Source organism: Ranitomeya imitator, chromosome 1 (assembly GCF_032444005.1).
Source record: "Ranitomeya imitator isolate aRanImi1 chromosome 1, aRanImi1.pri, whole genome shotgun sequence".
NCBI lineage: Eukaryota > Metazoa > Chordata > Amphibia > Anura > Dendrobatidae > Ranitomeya > Ranitomeya imitator.
In genome coordinates this window covers 126,964,471-126,988,887 of record NC_091282.1, presented here as the reverse complement: position 1 = coordinate 126,988,887, position 24,417 = coordinate 126,964,471, and the positions used below count along the sequence as shown (strand labels likewise).

The following is a 24,417-nucleotide window of genomic DNA, read 5'->3' as shown; positions in this document are numbered from 1 at the left end:
GGTTCTCTAAACGACCTATTACCCTAATCTTCTGAATCAACTAATTAACTCTAAACACATGCAAAAGATACCTGAGGCTTTTATAAACTCCCTGCCTGGTTCATTACTCAAAACCCCCATCATGGGTAAGACTAGCGACCTGACAGATGTCAAGAAGGCCATCATTGACACCCTCAAGCAAGAGGGTAAGACCCAGAAAGAAATTTCTCAACAAATAGGCTGTTCCCAGAGTGCTGTATCAAGGCACCTCAATGGTAAGTCTGTTGGAAGGAAACAATGTGGCAGAAAACGCTGTACAACGAGAAGAGGAGACCGGACCCTGAGGAAGATTGTGGAGAAGGACCGATTCCAGACCTTGGGGAACCTGAGGAAGCAGTGGACTGAGTCTGGTGTGGAAACATCCAGAGCCACCGGGCACAGGCGTGTGCAGGAAATGGGCTACAGGTGCCGCATTCCCCAGGTAAAGCCACTTTTGAACCATAAACAGCGGCAGAGGCGCCTGACCTGGGCTACAGAGAAGCAGCACTGGACTGTTGCTAAGTGGTCCCAAGTACTTTTTTCTGATGAAAGCAAATTTTGCATGTCATTCGGAAATCAAGGTGCCAGAGTCTGGAGGAAGACTGGGGAGAAGGAAATGCCAAAATGCCGGAAGTCCAGTGTCAAGTACCCACAGTCAGTGATGGTGTGGGGTGCCATGTCAGCTGCTGGTGTTGGTCCACTGTGTTTCATCAAGGGCAGGGTCAATGCAGCTAGCTATCAGGAGATTTTGGAGCACTTCATGCTTCCATCGGCTGAAATGCTTTATGGAGATGAAGATTTCATTTTTCAGCACGACCTGGCACCTGCTCACAGTGCCAAAACCACTGGTAAATGGTTTACTGACCATGGTATTACTGTGCTCAATTGGCCTGCCAACTCTCCTGACCTGAACCCCATAGAGAATCTGTGGGATATTGTGAAGAGAAAGTTGAGAGACGCAAGACCCAACACTCTGGATGAGCTTAAGGCCGCTATTGAAGCATCCTGGGCCTCCATAACATCTCAGCAGTGTCACAGGCTGATTGCCTCCATGCCACGCCGCATTGAAGCAGTCATTTCTGCCAAAGGATTCCCGACCAAGTATTGAGTGCATAACTGAACATTATTATTTGATGGTTTTTTTGTTTGTTATTAAAAAACACTTTTATTTGATTGGATGGGTGAAATATGCTAATTTATTGAGACAGGTTTTTTGGGTTATCAGGAGTTGTATGCCAAAATCATCAGTATTTAAACAATAAAAGACCTGACAAATTTCAGTTGGTGGATAATGAATCTATAATATATGAAAGTTTAATTGTAATCATTACATTATGGTAAATAATGAAATTTAACACTATATGCTAATTTTTTGAGAAGGACCTGTATAATACAACCCGTTTCCATATAATCTAACAAAATACAAGTGTCTCACTAAATTAGAATATCATCAAAAAGTTAATTTATTTCAGTTCTTCAATACAAAAAGTGAAACTCATATCATATAGTCATTACAAACAGAGTGATCTGTTTCAAGTGTTTATTTCTATTAATGTTGAGGATTATGGCTTACAGCCAATGAAAACCCAAAAGTCATTATCTAAGTAAGTTAGAATACTTCATAACACAAGCTTGAAAAATGATTTTAAAATCCAAAATGTTGGCCTACTGAAATGTATGTTCAGTAAATGTACTCAATACTTGGTCTGGGCTCCTTTTACATCAATTACTGCATCAATGCGGCGTGGTGTGGAGGCGATCAGCCTGTGGCACTGCTGAGGTGTTATGGAAGCCCAGGTTGCTTTGATAGCAGCCTTCAGATTGTCTGCATTGTTGGGTCTGGTGTCTCTCATCTTCATCTTGACAATACCCTATAGATTCTCTATGGGTTAAGGTCAGGTGAGTTTGCTGGCCAATCAAGCATAGTCATACTGTTGTTTTTAAACCAGGTATTGGTACTTTTGACAGCGTAGAAAGTTGCCAAGTTGTGCTGGAGAATGACATTTCCGTCTCCAAAAAGCTTGTCGGCAGAGGGAAGCATGAAGTTCTCTAAAATTTCCTGGTAGACGGCTGTGCTGACTTTGGTCTTGATAAAACACAGTAGACAGTCCAGGTTTTTTTCTCCTTGGCCCAGGTAAGACGCTTCTGGCTTTGTCTATTGGTCGTGAGCGGCTTGACACAAGGAATGTGACACTTGTAGCCCATGTTCTGGATACATCTGTGTGTGGTGGCTCTTGATGCAATGACTCCAGCAGCAGTCCACTCTTTATGAATCTCCTCCAAATTTTTGAATGGCCATTTCTTAATCCTTACAAGGCTTAAAGGGAACCTGTCACCCCCCCCCCCCCCTGGCGTTTTTAACTAAAAGAGCCATCTTGTGCAGCACTAATGCTGCATTCTGTCAAGTTGGCTCTTTTTTTTTTTAAAAAAATTGTCCCAAAAGTCGGGGGTCGTCTTATATGCCGGGTACGACGTGTGCAGGGAGCGATCCTGGATGTTGGCGTGTGGTTCCCAGGGTCTGGAGGAGAGGAGACTCTCCTTCAGGCCCTGTGATCCATATTCATGTAAAAAATAAAGAATAAAAATAAAAAACATGGATATACTCACCCTCGGACGGCCCCTGGCTCACAGCGCTGCTAGCGTCTCCCTCCGTTCCTGAGAATGCAGAGAGGGAAGGACCTTCGATGACGTCGCGGTCAGGTCCTTCACTCACTGCATTCTCAGGAACGGAGGCAGACGCTGGCAGCGCTGTGAGCCAGGGGCCGTCCGAGGGTGAGTATATCCATGTTTTTTATTTTTATTCTTTATTTTTTACATGAATATGGATCCCAGGGCCTGAAGGAGGGTCTCCTCTCCTCCAGACCCTGGGAACCACACGCCGTATAAGATGACTGGGCGTATAAGATGAACCCCGTCTTATACGGCGGGCATATCCCAAATTCCATATTTTATATGGAAAAGTTGGGGGTCGTCTTATACGCCCAGTTGTCTTATACACCAGAAAATACGGTAATGACTTTTCGATTGGCTGTAAGCCACAATCACCAACAATAACAGAAATAAGCACTTGAAATAGATCACTCTGTTTCTAATGACTCTATATAATATGACTTTCACTTTTTGTATTGAAGAACTGAAATAAACTTTTTGATGATATTCTAATTTGGTGAGAAGCAGTGGTATATGGAGAGGACAACACATGTTACAAATATGTAGGTTATTGACCAGGGTGGTGACGACAGATGATGATGGCTTGGTGGTTCGGTATATTGAGCACTGAATAATTGTGAAAGAAGTATAATAAGACGAGCCATATTCTGCGTGGTCTGTGCTTATGGAGACGTTTGCTTATTCATTCTGTGACCACAGATATTACACATGCTGTGTGTTAGATAAATGTGTCACGCACCTCCATATCTGCTCACCAATGAGAAACTCTAGCATTTATGGCCTAATGATACATAATTGTATTGTGATTATCAGATGTGTAGCTCCGTGTTCGGTGAGGACATGGCAAGATGTCTTTCCGCCATCTCCAGTTTTCACCTTTCTGACCAGGCCAAATGTTTGAACTCTGACTTGTTTGTGGTGGTAACGCTGGAACACATCTACACATCCCAGTGATTGAGGGGTTTCTGTTGTGCTATATTATACTTTATCATAATTGTTAATTTAGGTCGATAGGCTTTTAGTTTCTTGAAAATTTGATTTTTTTTTTTTTAATGGAAACATTTGCAATTTTTAAAATGAGAATTTTAATGGCATTAAATCAGATAGTCATATACCATACCTACCAGAAAGGTAATGAGTAACATTTACTATATGTCTACTTTACATCAGCATCAATCCTAATTTTTTTTTAGGGACCTCTTCACTTTTGAAGTGCCTGAGGGGCTTATATGTCCAAAACCCCGGGAATCAAAATTTAATTCTGGGAGTTTAATCCTTCAAGTGTTTCATAGCAATGAACATAGAACGATAGAAGGAAAAATTTAAAAAGTGTTTTTATTTTTTTAAATAAAATGTTGCCTCATGTTTCCGTTTTCACAGAGGTGTAGTAATTATTGTAGAAAATGGATCACACAATTTTGGGCTATTTGTCACGAATTTGGCAATACCACACCTGCTCAGAAATGATTAGGCTCATGGCAGGGCTGGGAAGAATGGAGCGCTATTTGTCTATCATGTTGTAATTTTGGAGTTCCTAAGGTACTAAAACAGCCGAAATTACCCACATACAACCCCATTTTAGAAGCCACAACCCTCAAGGAAGTCAGCTACAGGTGTGAGGAACACTTGAACTCACAGGTGCATTGCGAAGTGAGAATGAAAAATTATTCTTTTCCACTAATAAATTCCTTTAGCACTTCATTTTTATTTTTAAAAAGGTAAATATGATAAAATGGATCCCACAATTTGTTACCCAATTTCTCATGGAGGTGGCAATACCCAATATGTGGTGGAAAACCACTGTTTGGGAACATGGCAGGGATCGGAGAGGAAGTTGCACTGCTTGACTCTTGCAATGTAATTTAGGCTGGAATAGATTGTGAACACCGTGTTACATTTGAAGAGCCCTTGAGGTGCCAAAACAGCGGAGGCGTCCAGAAAGTGACCCCATGTTTAAAACTACACCCTTTAAGGAATTAATTTAGGTCTGTAGCGAATGTTTTGGACCTACAAAGTGTTATAATGCAGGGAAATGAAAGCAATTTTTTTTTTTTTTTTTTTTTGCGAGTTAACGTATTGCTTTAACCCTAAAAAGTCTCACGAGGGGAGTATGAGAAAATGTGCAGTATATTTTGTTACTCAATATCTCCCCCATATGTGGGAAGAAGCGCTATATGACTTTTGAAGTACAGATTTGGCTGGAATAGATTGTAGACTCTTTGTGGACCCTAAGGGTATGTTCACACGTTCAGGATTTCCATCCTTTTTTTTTCCTGACTGTTTTTTAAAAAACTGCAGCTCTTGGCAGAAAACGCAGGTCCTTTTTTTGGTCCTTTTTTGGTGCGTTTTTTGATGCGTTTTTTGATGCGTTTTTTTGATGCAGTTTTCTAGCCAGAGTCTGTGTGTTTTCTAGGAATTTTTTTAGGGTTAAAATGGCTGAAAATACCCTAACCCTACCCCTACCCCTAACCCTACCCCTAACCCTACCCCTAACCCTACCCCTAACCCTAACCCTACCCCTAACCCTACCCCTAACCCTACCCCTAACCCTACCCCTAACCCTACCCCTAACCCTACCCCTACCCCTATTCTAACCTTAGTGAAAAAAAAAAAAAAATTCTTTATTTTTTTTATTGTCCCTACCTATGGGGGTGACAAAGGGGGGGGGTGTCATTTACTATTTTTTTTATTTTGATCACTGAGATAGGTTATATCTCAGTGATCAAAATGCACTTTGGAACGAATCTGCCGGCCGGCAGATTCGGCGGGCGCACTGCGCATGCGCCCGCCATTTTGCAAGATGGCGGCGCCCAGGGAGAAGACGGCCGGACGGACACCGGGACGCCGGGTGAGTATAAGGGGGGGAGATTAGGGCACGGGGGGGGGCATCAGAGCACTGGGGGGGGGCATCGGAGCACTGGGAGGGGGCATCGGAGCACGGGGGGGCGGGATCGGAGCACGGGGGGGCAGCCACACTCCGCCCACGCACTTCCGCCCGCTCCCCGCACTTCCTGCTGCAGCGGTTCTGCACATCAAACCGCAGTAAAACCCGCAGATATATTTTTGATCTGCGGGTTTTACTGCGGTTTGGACCTCACAATGGAGGTCTATGGGTGCAGAACCGCTGCGGCTCCGGAAAAAGAATTGACATGCTCCTTCTTTTTTCCGGGAGCTATTCAGCGCGTCTTTTTTTTTACAATTTCCGGACCATGTGCACAGTGTGTCCTGTTTTCCATAGGGTACAGTGTACTGTACCCTGCATGGAAAACAGCTGCGGAACCGCAGCGGCAAAACCGCCGCGGTTCCGCGGTAAAAAACGCACTGTGTGAACATGGCCTAAGTGTTCCAAGTGTGCAGAATTATTAGGCACGTTGTATTTTAGAGGATTATTTTTATTATTGATCAACAACTATGTTCTCAATCAACCCAAAAGACTCATAAATATCAAAGCTTAATATTTTTGGAAGTTGGAGTGGTTTTTTTTTTTAGATTTGGCTATCTTAGGAGGATATCTGTTTGTGCAGGTAACTATTACTGTGCAGAATTATTAGGCAACTTAATAAAAACCAAATATAATCCCATCTCACTTGTTTATTTATTTAGAAATAAACATTTCTGACATGCAAAAACAAAACCCCAAAAATTAGTGACCAATACAGCCACCTTTCTTTATGATGACACTCAACAGCCTCCATCCATAGATTCTGTCAGTTGCTTGATCTGTTTACGACCAACATTGCGTGCAGCAGCCACCACAGCCTCCCAGACACTGTTCCGAGAGGTGGACTGTTTTGCCTCCCTGTAGATCTCACATTTTATGAGGGACCACAGGTTCTCTATGGGGTTCAGATCAGGTGAACAAGGGGGCCATGTCATTATTTTTTCTTCTTTGAGACCTTTACTGGCCAGCCACGCTGTGGAGTAGTTGGAGGCATGTGATGGAGCATTGTCCTGATGAAAATTATGTTTTTCTTGAACGATACCGACTTCTTCCTGTACCACTGCTTGAAGAAGTTGTCTTCCAGAAACTGGCAATAGGTCTGGGAGTTGAGCTTCACTCCATCCTCAACCCGAAAAGGTCCCACAAGTTCATCTTTGATGATACCAGCCCATACCAGTACCCCACCTACACCTTGCTGGCGTCTGTGTCGGAGTGGAGCTCTCTGCCCTTTACTGATCCAGCCGCTGGCCCATCCATCTGGCCCATCAACAGTCACTCTCATTTCATCAGTCCATAAAACGTTTGAAAAGTCAGTCTTAAGATATTTCTTGGCCCAGTCTTGACGTTTTATCTTATGTTTCTTGTTCAGAGGTGGTCGTTTTCAGCCTTCCTTACCTTGGCCAGGTCCCTGAGTATTGCCCACCTTGTGCTTTTTGTTACTCCAGTAACGTTGCAGCACTGGCACAACTGGTGGCAAATGGCATCTTGGCAGCTTCACGCTTGATTTTCCTCAATTTATGGGCAGTTATTTTGCGCCTTTTTTGCCCAACACGCTTCTTGCGACACTGTTGGCTATTTGCCATGAAACGCTTGATTGTTCGGTGATTGCGCTTCAAAAGTTTGGCAATTTCAAGACTGCTGCATCCCTCTGCAAGACATCTCACAATTTTGGACTTTTCAGAGCCCGTCAAATCTCTCTTCTGACCCATTTTGCCAAAGGAAAGGAAGTTGCCTAATAATTAAGCACACCTTATATAGGGTTTTGATGTCATTAGAAAACACCCCTCCTCAATACAGAGATGCACATCACCTGATTTACTTAATTGGTAGTTGGCTCTCAAGCCTGAACAGCTTGGAGTAGGACAACATGTATAAAGAGTATCATGTGATCAAAATACAACTTGCCTAATAATTCTGCACACAGTGTAGAAGAACAACAGGTCCCACTCTGGGAATTTACCTAAGGAAGGGTCCTTTTCCACAGACCGACTGGCGGCACGACACCACTGCTGATCGGTAAACGTTTACTGATCGGCGGTCATCTGCCTGGTTACATAGATGTGCACCGAGCAATCTATACTAGACAGTGCACATATGCTGCCATTGTACTCAGCGGTGCGAGTCCTGGTTGCACAGACGATGCACTTCTGAGAACGATGATCTTTTATGCTGCATAAGAGATTTCACTAAATAAAAAGCGTTTTGCTTGATCATCGGGTGATCGTCCGCTTGTTTACACTGCAAGATAAATGTGAAACACGCTTTTTTTCACAACATTCGGTGACGATTGTCTTGCAGCGTAAGTTCCCCTCACCTGAACTCCACAGGTGTTTTCCAGAAATAACGGGTTACGGTGTGACAATTGCAAATATGCCATTTTAGTGCCCCATACATTGATCCAGCTTGTGCTGCTGGAGACACAGACCCAAAAATGAATTGAGTTTTTCCCTCTAGAGGATTGCTATTTATGTGAACATTAACTGGTTGGGGCACAGAAAGGAACGGGGTATATTTATATTTGGGAGCACAGATTTCTCTATTTTTGGGGAGTGCAGGCCACTATTCCAGAACCTTTCACCTATCAGCAACATAGAAACCCCCCTTTTGTCCCAACAGATAATGGACCGGAGTGGGGGCTGTTTTTTTGGTGGGTTGAATTGGTGCCATTTTGGGGTACATAATGTGTTTTTTTTTATTTTTTTTATTGCTTTTAAGGCTGGATTCACTTTAATCTTGTTTGCTACGCTGAGCACTTATATTGGGGCTTCCATCATAATTACGGGAAACCTCATTCCGGCAGGACCCTTTACAGAATGATATGGGGCACGCAGACCTGCTGTGGACGCTGTCTGGCTTCTGTTCTGCCGATGTCTGTCTGTTTAGAGGTGCACAAAAGCGAGGTTGACTGCACTTTTTGTACATGCCAAAAATCACAGGACACCGCAGAAACAGAGGCAGACTGAGTTACCTGTGGGCATAGCGGGTCCAAACTGACTCCATCGGCCTCATTATCGTGAGCGGTTCCATCAGAGGATTTTCTATAAATCCTTTCTTTGGAGATTAAGGCTGTGTGCACACGATGCAGATTTGGTGCAGAAAAATCTGCTGCAGTTCTGCACTAAATCTGCATCTCCTGGCAGAATCTGCAGGTGCGTTTTTGATGCGTTTTTTATGCGTTTTTGATGCGTTTTTTGAGCACAAATCTGCACCAAAAACGCATCAAAAACGCACCTGCAGATTTCTATTATGGAGGGGTGCAGAAACGCTACAGAACTGCACAAAAGAAGTGACATGCACTTCTTTGAAATCTGCAGCGTTTCTGCGCAGATTTTTCTGCACCATGTGCACAGCTTTTTTTTTTCACATTGATTTACATTGTACTGTGATCACAGTGCAGTTCTGCAGCGTTTCTGCTGCAGAAAAATCTGCTGCAGTTCTGCACTAAATCTGCATCGTGTGCACATACCCTTAGACAGAAACCAAGACACAATCGCTCAGCAGAGAGCACAGGATGAATGTGAACCTAGCGGTATTTGGTTTATAAAAGGCAGAATAAAGCAATAAACATCAGTATAGGAATCATATTCATTCATTCATTCATTCATTCAATCATTCATTCACAGCGTTCATCGATGAAGCTAAATAATTTAACCATGTAATAGCTCAGGTTGTTCCAGACACTGATACCAAACGTGTACTATTTTTGTTCTTCCATTACACATGCGTATTTAATGGCGCAACTTTTTTTTTTAAATTTACATATAGTATTTTTATTTTTTTTACCTCTGTGGGACTTGGTTACTCAATAGAGTAGATGTATTGCAAGCTATTAGGCCGGTCACTGTTACACTGACTGACAGGAGGCCTGTAGTAATGCACGCTTTTACGATTAGTCTGCTCATTCAAATATGTTAAAGAAGTTTAATAAGGTGAGTGTCACTAAACACTGTCAACTTGTCCCACACAATTAGGCTGTCTGTAATCAACTTAAAAGGAAATCTAACAGCAAGTTTTTGCTATTTAATCTAAGAGCAGCATAATGTAGGGGAAGAGAACCTAAATCCAGAGATGTGTAACTTATTAGGCTGTGATGTAGTTTCAATACAGTCAGTGTTTTATCAGCAGGAAATTATCACATGCTGGACTGGGTCTCATATGCAGGCCAGTCAGGCTATTTCGTGTCACCCACCCCCACCACTGATTGGTAGCTTGCTAAAAATTCACAGTGTAGACAGGAAGCTGCCAATTAGTAGTGGAGGTGGGGATATGCACAGCTCAGCGTTCTGACCACTGCTACATCTGCAACAGACAAAACAGGGATTCTATCAAAACTACTACAAGCAGTCAGGGTCTACAACAGAGTCATAACCTAAAGTTTTTACACCCTTGAAATTGTTCCAGAAAGTAAAGTATTTCTCCCTGAAAATGATTGCAATTACACGTTTTTTTCCTTTGTGTGTATTGGGACAATGCAAAAATCAGAGACAAAAAGGCGAATTGGACATAATTTCAAAAATTGGCGTGACAAAATTGTTGGATGTTTCCAAAATTGTGGGTAAACAACTTTTTTTTCTAGCATGTGATGCTCGTCCATTTCGCCTGCAGCAAGTAACAGATGTGGGCAATATGAAAATCACACCTGAGCTCAGATAAAAAGGGGAGACGCTGACTCAGTCTTTGCATTGTGTGTCTGTGTGCCATACTAAGCATGGAGAACAGAAGGTGGAGAAGAGAGCGATCTGGGGGCTTGAGAACCAAAACTGTTGAAAGTTATCCATAATCTCAAGGTCCTTCTCCAGAGATCTTGATGTTCCTTTGTCCACGGTACACAACATAATCAAGAAATTTGCAACCCATGTAGCTAATCTCTCTTCACAGCAGAGAAAAATTGATCAGATTGCATTCCACGATCGCCCTGATGGTGTATAATCAGCCACGATCAAGTACCAAAGAAACGCAAGCGGTCCTGCAGGCTTAGGCAGTCATATATATGATATGCATGGTCCTGGCAGAACCCGTCTAGTAATGCAAGTGTATGGAGTGAGGCTGTGCCCGCTAGGCAGCAGGTTCTGCCCAGGAGTATGCATATCGCATGTATCCCCGCCGCTCCCGGCTCAGAAACTGCTGAATCCTGGGGCAATTCATGAGTCTGCAGTCACATACAGACTTTTCATTTTAGACCAGACAACCCCTTTAAGTGTCACCATACGTCTCCAGTATTGTACAGGCCAGTATGGTTCAGGCCCAAACTGTAGTGATCTCCAGCCTGCGACTGTTACAAAATGGAAACTTCCTTAATGTTTGGATTCTTAGTTTTGCAATAACTAGAGAGCCGCAAGTTCCAGATCTCCGACATCATTCTCCCCCTTATAATGACTGTGTTTTTACGGATAGAACGCATACCTATTACATTCATGGGGTAGTTCACATGCTCCATTTTCTTTCCTTGGGCCGAGTGGTCCGCACAAAGCACAGAGACTTGTCTTCATTCAGTGGAGTATCCGATCAAACTAACCAGTGCAAGACTATGGATTCATGAAAAAAATCAGCCAGCACTGTGTTGCCACCATGTGCTATCCGCTTTTCATGGACATTTTGAAGATTGAAAAATCCCCATCTTTTTTTCAGTTTTTTGTACGAGAAAAATCACTGATGTCTGAATGAACTTGTACATTACCCCCCACACTCTCCGGGGGGCTCACATTAATGTGTGTCCCCCACAATAGCTGTATTTCAGTGACCACCCTGGCAGCCCAGCTATAACCATTAATGTGAATGAAGTCTATAGAGTCACTGTGGACACCGTCCGGCCTCCTTCCTGGCAATATTTGTCTTTTTCAGACATTCACAAAAACGTGGCTCCTCTCTACCAAAGCGGATGGCAGGAATCCTGGCTACATATTTGGCGCTGTGCCAGAATGCAGCATGTGTGTGTGATTTCCATCCTACGATGTGTGCTGATTTATGCTGATCTCAGCCTATCCTGCCCTCATTGTAAACTCTCTTTATAAGAGCTGCTCAAGCTACAAACATAAATTCTCTGCCAACTTCAGATTCTTCTTATTTTAGGAATCTTTCTGTAGCACACATCTGCCAAGTTACATAAATGATCATTAATCGGAATTATGCTGGAATATGAAATGGTTAAACATTGTGGCGTATACAAAGGTACAATAAGTTGTTTTTTTATGTAAAAGGTTAAAGGAAACTGGTTTCAGTTCTGATTGTACTGACCTGATCTGTGGTCAGACTCTGTATGGTGCCAAGTCAGGGGTGGGGGGAGTGTGGGACATTCAGAGGAAGCGGTCCAGGATGAAGACCCCTGACTGCTTGACTTGCTTCTTGGTCAGGCTGAAGTTCATTCATGGGCTGCTTCCTCTATCTCCTGTAGTGTGAGCAGGAAGCCATTCCTGGGGTGGTAGGGGGCACAGAGGAGAGGACCCTCAGACTGCACGCTGTAGTGTGGGCATGTTAACACTGCAGGTAAATGCTGAGATCCTGTTGCTGCAATGTGTTTAGGAGTAGATCTATGAACATTTCTTAAAAGCTTCTTCCTTCTTTTAGTAGCTTGTGATGGCAGAGTGTCAAGTCCATATTTACATATTACATATTTGCACTTCTTGAGATATGATGTTGGTGTGGCCTGCCTGCTCTGCTCTTACTTGTCAGTGATCAATAGCGATGTATACAGTTCTCATTTATCAAAATTGTTTAATATAACAGATGTCCGTGTGGCCCAGGCATGGTGCAGCACTCGGTTCTCCAGAGCTTAGCTCAAATAGATGCTCTGGGACTGGGAAACAGAGACACACACACACGTATATATATACAGTCATGGACAAAAATTTTGCGAATGAGACAAATATTAATTTTTCCAAAGTCTACTGCTTCATTTTTTCTAATGGCAATTTGCATATACTCCTGAATGTCAGAGTGATCAGCTTAACAGCAATTACTGTACTTGCAAAGTCAATATTTGCCCAGAAAATGAACTTTAACCCCCAATACACATTTCAACATCATTGCAGTCCTGCCTTAAAAGGAGCAGCTAACATCGTTTTAGTGATTGATCCATTAACACAGGTGTGGGTGTTGAGGACAAGGCTGGCGATCAATCAGTCATCATGATTAAGTAAGAATGACATCACTGGACACTTTAAAAGGAAGCTGGTGCTTGGTATCATTGTTTCTCTTCAGTTAACCATGGTTATCTCTAAAGAAACAGGTGCAGCCATCATTGCACTGCACAAAAATGGCCTAACAGGGAAGAGTATCACAGCTACAAAGATTGCACCTCAGTCAACAATCTATCGCATCATCAAGAACTTCAAGGAGAGAGCTTCCATTGTTGTCAAAAAGGCTCCAGGGTGCCCAAGAAAGACCAGCAAGTGCCAGGACCGTATCTTAAAACTGTTTCAGCTGCGGGATCGGACTACCAGCAGTGCCGAGCTTGCTCAGGAATGGCAGCAGGCTGGTGTCAGTGCTTCTGCACGCACTGTGAGGCAGAGACTCTTTGAGCAAGGCCTGGTTTCAAGGAGGGCAGCAAAGAAGCCACTTCTCTCCAGAAAAAACATCAGGGACCAACTGATATTCTGCAAAAGGTACAGGGAGTGGACTGCTGAGGACTGGGGCAAAGTCATTTTCTCTGATGAATCCCCTTTTCGATTGTTTGGGACATCTGGAAAACAGCTTATTCTGAGAAGAAGAGGTGAGCGCTACCACTAGTCTTGTCTCATGCCAACTGTAAAGCATCCTGAAACCATTCATGTGTGGGGTTGCTTCTCAGCCAAGGGAATCGGCTCACTCAGTCTTGCCTAAAAACACAGCCATGAATAAAGAATGGTACCAGAATGTCCTCCAAAAGCAACTTCTCCCAACCGTCCAAGAGCAGTTTGGCGCCCAACAATGCCTTTTCCAGCATGATGGAGCACCTTGCCATAAAGCAAAGGTGATAACTAAATGGCTCATGGAACAAAACATAGAGATTTTGGGTCTATGGCCTGGAAACTCCCCAGATCTTAATCCCATTGAGAACTTGTGGTCAATCATCAAGAGATGGGTGGACAAACAAAAACCAACAAATTCTGGCAAAATGCAGGCATTGATTATGCAAGAATGGACTGCAATCAGTCAGGATTTGGTCCAGAAGTTGATTGAGAGCATGCCAGGGAGAATTGCAGAGGTCTTGAAAAAGAAGGGTCAACACTGCAAATATTGACTTGCTGCATTAACTCATTCTAACTGTCAATATAACCTATTGGTACTCATAATATGATTGCAATTATATTTCTGTATGTGATAGAAACATCAGACAAACACTAATAAAAACCAGAGGGCAGCAGATCATGTGAAAATATAATTTTGCTGTTATTCTCAAAATTTTTGGCCATGACTGTACACTGCTCAAAAAAATAAAGGGAACACTAAAATACAACATCCTAGATATCACTGAATGAAATATTCCAGTTGAAAATCTTTATTCGTTACATAGTGGAATGCGTTGAGAACAATAAGACATAAAGATAATCATTGTAAATCAAAATTAATATCCCATGAAGGTCTGGACTTGGAATGATACTCCAAATCAAAGTGGAAATCCAAATTACAGGTTGATCCAACTTCAGTGGAAATGCCTCAAGACAAGGAAATGATGCTCATTAGTGTGTGTGACCTCCACGTGTCTGTATGACCTCCCTACAATGCCTGGGCAGATGTTCTTCTGAGGGATTACCTCCCAGACCTGGATTAAATATCACTCCACTCCTGGACAGTCTGTAGTGCAACGTGGCATTGGTGGATGGAACGAGACATGATGGCCCAGATGTACTCCATTGGATTCGGGTCTGGGGAGCAGGCGGGCCAATCCATAGCATTAATTCCTTCATCATGCAGGAACTGCTGACACACTTCAGCCACATAAGACCTAGCTAGCATTGTCATGCATCAGAAGGAACCTAGGTCCCATTACACCTGCATATGGTCTCACAATGGGTCTGAGGATCTAATCCCGGTATCCAATGACAGTCAGAGTACCTGTGGTTAGCACATGGAGGGCTGGGCAGCCCTCCAAAGAAATGCCTCCCCACACCATTACTAACCCACTGTCAAACCGGTCATGCTAGAGGAGGTAGCGGTCCTGCTACTGGGTTTCCCTCCTACGGCCCCCTCCATGACTCCTGGTTTACTGCCCTGTCTACTGGTATCTGCACCATGCTTTGGACATTGTGCTCACAGACCCAGCTACCCTGTTTGTCACAGCTCCCATTGAAGTGCCATCCTGAATGAGCTGCACTACCTGAACAATTTCAATGGGTTGTAGACAACGTGCCAAGCTACAGTATAGTACCTCCAGGGGTGAGAGCTACGACAAAATGCAAAAGTGACGAAAACAACGGCCAAAAAAGATGAGAACAGAGAAATGGTCTGTGGTCACCCCCTACAGAACCAATCCCTTATGGGGGTTGTCTTGCTAATTGCCTATCATTTCTACCTTTTGTCTGTTGCATTTGCACAACAGCATGGGAAGCTGATTCACAATCAGTGTTGCTTCATAACTGGACAGGTTGATTTCACAGAAGTATGTGTTACGTTTTGTTATTAAAGTGTTCCCTTTATTTTTTGAGCAGTGTATATATACAGTTGAAACCAGAAGTGTGCATACATCATATAAAAAGACACATATGCATGTTTTTCTCAATATCGAACATGAAGTCATAATAAATCTTTCCCGTTTTAGGTCAATTAGGATTACCATAATTATTAATGTTTGCCAAATGCCAGAATGAGAGAGAATGTTTTAAGGTATTTTATTACTTACTGTAAAGTTAAAAGTTTACATACATTTCATTGCCCTTTAAACTGAATGACTTGGGTCAAATGTTTGGGATATCCATCCACAAGCTTCTCACAATAGTTGGTCGGAATTTGGACCCATTCCTCCTGACAAAACTGGTGTCACTGATCCAGGTTAGTAGATCTGTATATATCTCCCAAGGCCTCCAGACAGGGGAATTGCATTGTGACCCCCAGTGGGGACCGTGGCGATAATGTCTGTAAAGCGCTGAGGAATTACATAGACAAAGTTCAGGACTAAGAAGCTAACTGTAAGTAGAGCTACCCTTAATAGAGACACTGACTCTGAAATTCTGTATTTAGTGACCCTTCATGAGTCCCTTCATGTTGAACAGACCTGTTTTTTGGGTTAACCCATTCCTGTAAGGCTTTGTAGTTGATGTATTTTTAGTGAATGTTGCATCGTGCTAAACTTAAAAGCTCCGAATGTCTTCAGTTCTTTGGTCTTATGTTCTGGATTTTTAGGTTGTGTGACCCAGTGTCTGGTGATGGATACCTTATAGTTTGCATCGCTAATAATCGTAGCACTGTAATGTTACTATATTGTAATGCTTACGTGCTTTTCTTTTGTTTTTTTGCACAGGGTGAAAAGAATAATGGCTTTGACGTTTTATACCATAACATGAAACATGGGCAGATATCGACAAAAGAGCTGTCAGAATTTATCCGGGAGAGGTATGTGATTCCCTGATATTGGGTAATATCATGCGCTCCCCTTACCATGTACAGACAGCACAGCGAGTGATAGGATCCTAAAGGCCTGAATACATCTCTTCCAGCACATGTTCAAAGACCCCGGGCTTATGTCTGTCTGTAGAGCTATCATTTTTAATATCTTGCTGTTAAATATTAATTATTTATTATTGATTTATTCAATTCTGTACTGAGTACATTGCCTTTTGCTGACATTACCTGTATATTATTTAACACTTGCACTGATGAAACCTTTAAAGCGTCCGTTCTAAAATGACAATATGCAGTCACTGTAACCCACTGTCAGCGCCCGGAACGGTGGTATAATTGTACAATTTACAGATTCTGTTATTTATTTATTTTTTGCTGTAAACCAGGCCCCTTGATTGGTCAAAGCAATTTTATTTGAATTCTGCTTTGAAAAGTCGTAACATTTTTGCGCATTGTGGCATTTCATGACAGTTTCCCCCAGCTCCATCAAAATGGATGGGATGCGGCATAGGCGAAACTAATTCATGACAAGCCACAAGTCTGTGACTGGAGTAAGATTGGCGCAGCGCACGGAGGCACATGGCTCTTGTCAGATGTTCCTAATTCATTATCAGGCGTGCACCTCTTAATGAATCGGGAACTTCCGAGTCCACCGCGTCCCTTCATCAAGACCGGCGTGAACATCACCGGTGTCGATGAATCTGAGCCCAGGTTTTTAAGTATAATTCCTTGCACGTAAAGCACAGATTTATTTGGCGCTACTCAGTTCTCCCCCCCCCCCCCACCGAAAATGTGATAAAATACACCTTATGATGGACTGTGCAGCATGTAGATACCGTCCCCGTGTTTTCTATTCACTATTCATTATTACCGGCCGGATGTCAGCCACAATCTTTAGGCTTTACTGTTTTATGACATTTGCCAGTGGAGTTTGGTAGGGCTCACATTTGGTTACTAGATGCTCAGAGGGCGTAGAAAACTGGGTCAGCAATATGATGTGGGTCTGTATGGAATTTTGTGGCAATGCGGGAATTTCCAGTAGACCACCAGGTGGGACCCCCGCTTAGCTGTATAGACTGGACCTCTGAGGGCAGCTGGGCACGTGTGGGGCTCTGTGCATAGACAATGCCATGTAGGCCTCTGGAGTGACTGCCCTTTAACTGACAAGATACACTATATGGATAAAAGTGTTGGGACACCTACACATAACACCTACAGGAGTTTTTATTACATCACTTTCTAAATCCGTCGGTATTATATAGAGTTTGTCACCCACCTTTGAAGCTAAGGCAGCGTTTACTTTCCTAGGAAGTATTTCTTCACCATTTTGGAGTTGTCTTTGGGAATGCTTGCCCATTCATCCAGGAGAGCAGTGCAGTGGCTCAGTGGTTAGCAGTGCAGTGGCTCAGTGGTTAGCAGTGCAGTGGCTCAGTGGTTAGCAGTGCAGTGGCTCAGTAGTTAGCACTGGAAACTTGCAGCGCTGAGGTCATGGATTCAAATCCCATCAAGAACAATATCTGAAAGGAGTTTGTAGGTTTCCCTGTGTTTGTATGAGTTTCTTCCAGGTTCTCTGATTTCCTCCCACACTCCAAAGACTGATAGGGAATTTAGATTTTGCGTGCCCAGTGGGGTTGAGGTCAGCGCTCTGTGCGGCCAGTACATTTCCTCCACCTCGAACTCTCCCAACCATGTCTTTATGAACGCTTCTTCACTGCTATGTGCACTGGGCACAACAAAAAAGGCCTTCTCCAAACTGTTCCCACAAAGATGGAAGCATATACATGTCCTGGTATACTGAAGCATTGGGTTTCCTTCACTGTATCTTAGTGGCCGATGGCAATGCCTGAGAAACAACCTTATCTCTCCAACAACGAACAGCGGGCACAATGCAGTCATGCAGGTAATGTTCTCATGGCATTGGTGGCATGGCATAACATGACTCATCCATCATCCCAGATAGGTCTCCCAGTCCCCACAGAACATTTTTGCAGAGTTCAGTGTTAGCGTTCTTTACATAAATTTATCCGGTGCTTGGTGGTGTGCTTGGTGATGTAAGGCTTACGTCCACCTACTCGGCTATGGAACCCCAGACCATGAAGCACTCGGTGTATAGCCTTGTGTTTGATGTTCATAGCAGATGAGGTACAGTGTGTGTGACTTTTATGCACTAGGCCCTTCAGCACATGATGGACCTGCTTTGTATCATTACATAGTAACATAGTAACATAGTTAGTAAGGCCGAAAAAAGACATTTGTCCATCCAGTTCAGCCTATATTCCATCATAATAAATACCCAGATCTACGTCCTTCTACAGAACCTAATAATTGTATGATACAATATTGTTCTGCTCCAGGAAGACATCCAGGCCTCTCTTGAACCCCTCGACTGAGTTCGCCATCACCACCTCCTCAGGCAAGCAATTCCAGATTCTCACTGCCCTAACAGTAAAGAATCCTCTTCTATGTTGGTGGAAAAACCTTCTCTCCTCCAGACGCAAAGAATGCCCCCTTGTGCCCGTCACCTTCCTTGGTATAAACAGATCCTCAGCGAGATATTTGTATTGTCCCCTTATATACTTATACATGGTTATTAGATCGCCCCTCAGTCGTCTTTTTTCTAGACTAAATAATCCTAATTTCGCTAATCTATCTGGGTATTGTAGTTCTCCCATCCCCTTTATTAATTTTGTTGCCCTCCTTTGTACTCTCTCTAGTTCCATTATATCCTTCCTGAGCACCGGTGCCCAAAACTGGACACAGTACTCCATGTGCGGTCTAACTAGGGATTTGTACAGAGGCAGTATAATGCTCTCATCATGTGTATCCAGACCTCTTTTAATGCACCCCATGATCCTGTTTGCCTTGGCAGCTGCTGCCTGGCACTGGCTGCTCCAGGTAAGTTTATCATTAACTAGGATCCCCAAGTCCTTCTCCCTGTCAGATTTACCCAGTGGTTTCCCGTTCAGTGTGTAATGGTGATATTGATTCCCTCTTCCCATGTGTATAACCTTACATTTATCATTGTTAAACCTCATCTGCCACCTTTCAGCCCAAGTTTCCAACTTATCCAGATCCATCTGTAGCAGAATACTATCTGCTACTGCTATTAGGTGGCATCTGTAGCAGAATACTATCTGCTACTGCTATTAGGTGGCATCTGTAGCAGAATACTATCTGCTACTGCTATTAGGTGGTCTCCACGGCACTTGTAAGATGCACCTGATTTCTTAGGTGGCATGCTCATCTTAATAAATGTGGCACATCCTACTCCAGTATGTCTGCTTACTGGACTGGACCCATACTGTATATCCACACTTACATTGTCATAACTGTTGAATTCTATATAAAAAGACAGGAATTGTACGTTTTTATTGGGCTCCAATCAGGACATGTTTGTTTGTCTGGATCTGAAGACACGGGCAGTCATGAGACATATGAGATCCATGGAGTGACGCAGTGTCAGGCTCTTCTTATTCCCCCTTGTAACTGAAGACAGCCCTGGCTTTGTCATTCCAGCTGTGTCCTATTCATTCCCGTAATATTGCATCTAATCGCTGCCAATAAACAATGGTTTTGACGTTTGCCAAGGCCTTGTAAGATGTTACTCCTCTCGAATAACTTGCAGTTCTCTATTGTGCTTGTCTTCTCTTTGCTCAGGGATGACTGATGTAATACTGAGGCAAGGGCACAGACATGTATGATTGTTTTCTGACCATCAGGGTTGGTTTGGTTAGGAATCTGACCCCCCAGGACACCTGCCAAAAATAAGGACGTATCCTACTATACTTTTTTGAGCTACCTAGTTCTCCTACACTGATAAGTTTTTAGCATGTTGAAGAGAGATTCCATTTATTAGTAGGGGGATGACTGGGCACATATTTTTCTCATCTACCATTGTTTAGAGTGGAGAGTAACCATATAGATGAAGGTCCAACTCCACCATGAGCTTGTCCTCAGTTCAGTGAAGGTCTTTTCCCTTGTACTTCCACTAGTCACACTTCTATAGCTTGTACTAGTGGAAAAATGTCCTAAATGTTACTCAAGGATGGAAATATTGACTATTACTTATATACCATTTTCAGCCATCACATTAAAACCAATAGAGGTCCTCTTCCTGCAGCCAAAATGGCTCTGACCATGACTACAGTTTTCTTGGTCTTGGATAGTAGAGGTCCGTGACTGAGTAATGAATGGGCGGATTGAAGTGAATGCGACCTTCGTGTTTACATTGTATTGGCATTTCTAGATTTTACTATACAGTCATCGCCAAAAGATTGGAGTCTGGCATAAATTTTGGTTTACGGTTTCATTGTTTTACCACTTTTAGATGCTTCTATAATAACAATAATCTTTATTTTTATATAGCGCTAACATATTATGCAGCGCTTTACAGTTTGCACACATTATCATCCGCTGTCCACAATGGGGCTCATAGTCTCAATCTATGGTTACTGAGGCACAATTATCTGCATTTTATAGGTTTTTCACATGATTGACAAATACGTCAAGTTTATGTAAAGTCTCAACATTTATGCTGGTTGATCCTTATTTTTCAGACATCTGCCCCTGTTTTGTTTGTCCAACTGTTTTGCTATTATTGACCACAGGTTCCCAATGAGATTTAAATCTCCTGGCCAAAACCCAGAATTTCATTTTTTTTGTTCACCGAGCCACTTAGTTAAAACTTTTGCCTTGTGACCTGGTCTCCATTATGCTGGAGCACTGTTCATCACCAAATAGTTCCTTGATCATTGGGAGTTGCTCTTGTGAAATTCTTATACCTCAGTAGCCATAAAAAGGATATGAAGTATTAAATGGTATCTACTGAAAGAATTGTCTGTCCATGTCCATATATTGTATGTCATGTCCAAAGAGAAGGACACAAAGGCTATAGAGTTTTTTGTGAAGTTTTTGGAGCAGAAATTCTCGTAATGCTCTTCAAAAACTTGGAGGGTTTGCTCCTTTTATGTTCCAAAAATTCTACAAAAATATTCTGTGCACATACCCTTATTGTAGTAGCTCTTCTCTCCAGACAACTACAGGACCAGGAGTTATCCCCATGTGTTAGCACAAAATGTCCTTACGGCTAAACCTCACAACTCCTTGAATATTTTGACTTTTTATTTTATAGGTCAGCAATTGAAGAAGCTTACTCCCGATCAATGACAAAACTCGCCAAGTCTACCAGCAACTGCACACAACTTGGGTACGTAAGTTATGATTCGAAGCCAGTGTTTTAGTTAGTTTTTTTTACCAGCTTTGTGATCTTCTTTTCTCATTTAGAGAAGACTATGCTATGCCTGTATCTTATGTGTTGTAGGACATTTGGGCCTGTGTGGGATGTCTTCAAAGTATCGACAGAAAAGCTTGCTACTTGCCATCTAGAACTTGTCAAAAAATTGCAGGATCTTATTAAAGACCTCCAGAAGTATGGGGAAGAACAGCTGAAGGCACATAAGAAGGTCTGTATTACAGTGCACAGGTTTATGTACTGACATTAAGAATTATTGGATGCTTAATACCGACTGGTTTCCATTTGTTTACATCTGGCAGACGAAGGAGGAAGTATCGGGAACCTTGGAGGCCGTACAAAATATCCAGAGTATTACACAATCGCTGCAAAAAGCCAAGGAACTGTACAATATCAAGTGTGTGGAGCACGAGAGGCTGAAGAAGGAAGGAGCCGCCGCAAAAGAGATCGAAAAGGTATTGTCTTCAGGATATGGCGCAGCTTCTCACTGGTAATATATCGGAGGATAATGTTAGGGAGAACCTGCCAGATGTGAGTTCTAAAGAGACAACATGGCAGCCTTCAGCAGGCGGGGAGCCGTGGATCTACATTGCTGCTGAAGGATTGCTCAAGAGCTCGGGTGCACATTTGTCACCTGACAACCATTAATATTACCTTTTAAAGCTCCCACAGAGATTGCCATAAGAGGATAATGTTTCCACACGCAACATATATCGTGCTCAGGTGGTCGGGTCTGGCTTCTGACTCCCCTCCACACCCAGCAGAGAAGCCAATCTGAAAGTCGTTCCTAAAGATTGATGGACCACCTTATATGGAGTCCATATGCCGTAGGGGGACGACCGCGCTATTGGACATCCGTCTAGTTTTGCAGTGTTATAGCAGGGGATTTATCGCTGTATAGCTAAGAATATTTGCAGGATTTTGGAAGAATTGGTTGTGGACCCCTGTAGTGATAGCTGTGATGGTTGTACGGTGGTAGACTCCCCTACCTGGTCTGACATGAGCATGGAGACACACAGCTGTAGGAATGGGCAAACCTCAGCAGTAGAGTTCGGTGTCCATACCGTACGCACGTACCGCACGGACCCTGAACAAGGACTACCCCCGGAAGTCTGTTACTGTTCTGCTGCCCGAGCAAATCTTGTTGAAAGGCTGAAGCACAGCCATTTAACAAGCTTTATGGGTATGGGCACTTCCGGTTCCATAAGAGCCATGCCAAGTATTTGCTTTTCTGTGATTGGCCTGCAAAGCATGTAAAAAAAAAAAAAAAAAGGCACACACAAGGGCCTCTCTATTTTTGATAACAAGCGCAGGTAATACACACCTCAGCTGTCTGGTTTATCTTGACTGGTTAGAAATCACTGTACCTCAGGTAGAAAGTACAAAACAAATCCATACAAATGACCAACCTAAGTACTATATCAGCAATTAAATCATCTAAAACGGATCTGTTATTTAAGAGTATAACAAATCATATAAGTTTTACTTAAAAAATTACTCAACCCATAGTTTGATATGGTGAACACTGATCCCTAGATACACATGGGCGGACATCGGTCCCCTGTTGTCTGTTGGACTTTCTGAATTTGAGCTGCGGTATGTCTAAATCTTTATATGTCTATATGTGTATGTCTTTTTTGTTATAAATTAAAGGCTATTATGTTCTCCTGATGAACTTATTGAAGGGGTTACACATCGAGAATATGCATACTTGGCTATTGGTGTGTATAGTTTTCTGTGTAACTAAAGAATACGCACAACCTCTGAGTGTATGAAATAATTCTGATTTACTGGGAATAAGTGCAATATTGGATCTTGACATGTACTTGATACATACCTTTTATGTTTGGGTTTGTAGTATGCTTTTTTTACTGGTGTAAAGATTATATAGGACACCAGTATGGGATGTCTTTGGACATAGAGTATACATCTATCTAAGACATTCAGTTTTTCCAATGGGAGTCTTAATTTAATGGCTCATGAGAAGAAATCTTGGTTTATATTTTGTCATCTACTTTGGTGATATCCCTAGGTGTATTGAATATCTTAAACTTTTTTTTTCTTTCTTTGGAGATCATCTTGGTAACATTACAAACAATATTGTAATTTGCCATCCGTCTCTGTAAATCTATACAGCGTACTATATTTTGCTGTCTGGTGTTTCTATATTCCATTCTCTTTTCTGTCTAGGGAGGGATAGTCGACGATGAGCAGGGGCGCCATTGCGCATGTTAAGGTGCCAACCTCCACGACAAGGTAGGGAGACAATAGTGGCCTACTAGGGTGAATCTCTTCCCTTCCTGGAGTGCAGACAGATTAAACTGGGTCGAGTAATTTTTAAGTGAAACTTAATTGATTTATTATGCTCTTTTAAATGACTGAAATATATGGCACGTTTTATATGATTCAATTGTTGATATAGTACTTAGGTCGGTGATTTATCTTGGCTGGTTATCACAAGTAGAGGGCCCGCACACCGTTTATTTTTAATTATTTAAATAAATAATAAAAAAAGGACTTGGTGTCCCCCCCCCCCCCCCCCTTTTTTTTGATAACCAGCCAAGGTAAAGCAGACAGCTGGGAGCTGGAATTCTCAGGTTGGCATGGATGTCATGGATATTTGGTCCTCCCCAGCCTAAAAATAACAGCCCGCAGCCGCCCAGAAAAGGCACATCCATCCAATTATGGCGTTTTGCCTGGCTCTTCCCGCTTGGCCTGGTGCTTTAGCAAGCGGGATAATATTGGGGCTTTCAAAAGTAATAAACACACACACACGGCCAGCCGCCCTTCATCTAAACAAAACACTCCCTGACCCTCTTTTACCCATTTATTACCTTTAAAAAATAAAATAATCCAAAGGGATCCGCTGTAGATCTATCCAACGTCCAACAACGATCCCTGACTCTGCTACATCCGGATGCAGTGTACAGATGTGACATCAGTAATGTGACAGCTGGAACTCACGGACAGTAGTGGGGGCAGCTGACTGCTGCGATGAGCG

General features: G+C 42.7%; 1 protein-coding gene across 1 annotated transcript in view; it reads left to right on the top strand.

Moving 5' to 3' along the window:
• The window catches only part of FCHO2 (FCH and mu domain containing endocytic adaptor 2), a 146,240-nt gene that overhangs the window by 41,101 nt on the left and 80,722 nt on the right, over positions 1-24,417 (top strand). The window contains exons 2-5 of the mRNA XM_069750592.1: positions 16,065-16,156; positions 21,297-21,371; positions 21,486-21,627; positions 21,719-21,871. Of these exons, the coding sequence (XP_069606693.1) occupies positions 16,065-16,156; positions 21,297-21,371; positions 21,486-21,627; positions 21,719-21,871 (462 nt within the window). The remainder of the gene's footprint in view (positions 1-16,064; positions 16,157-21,296; positions 21,372-21,485; positions 21,628-21,718; positions 21,872-24,417) is intronic.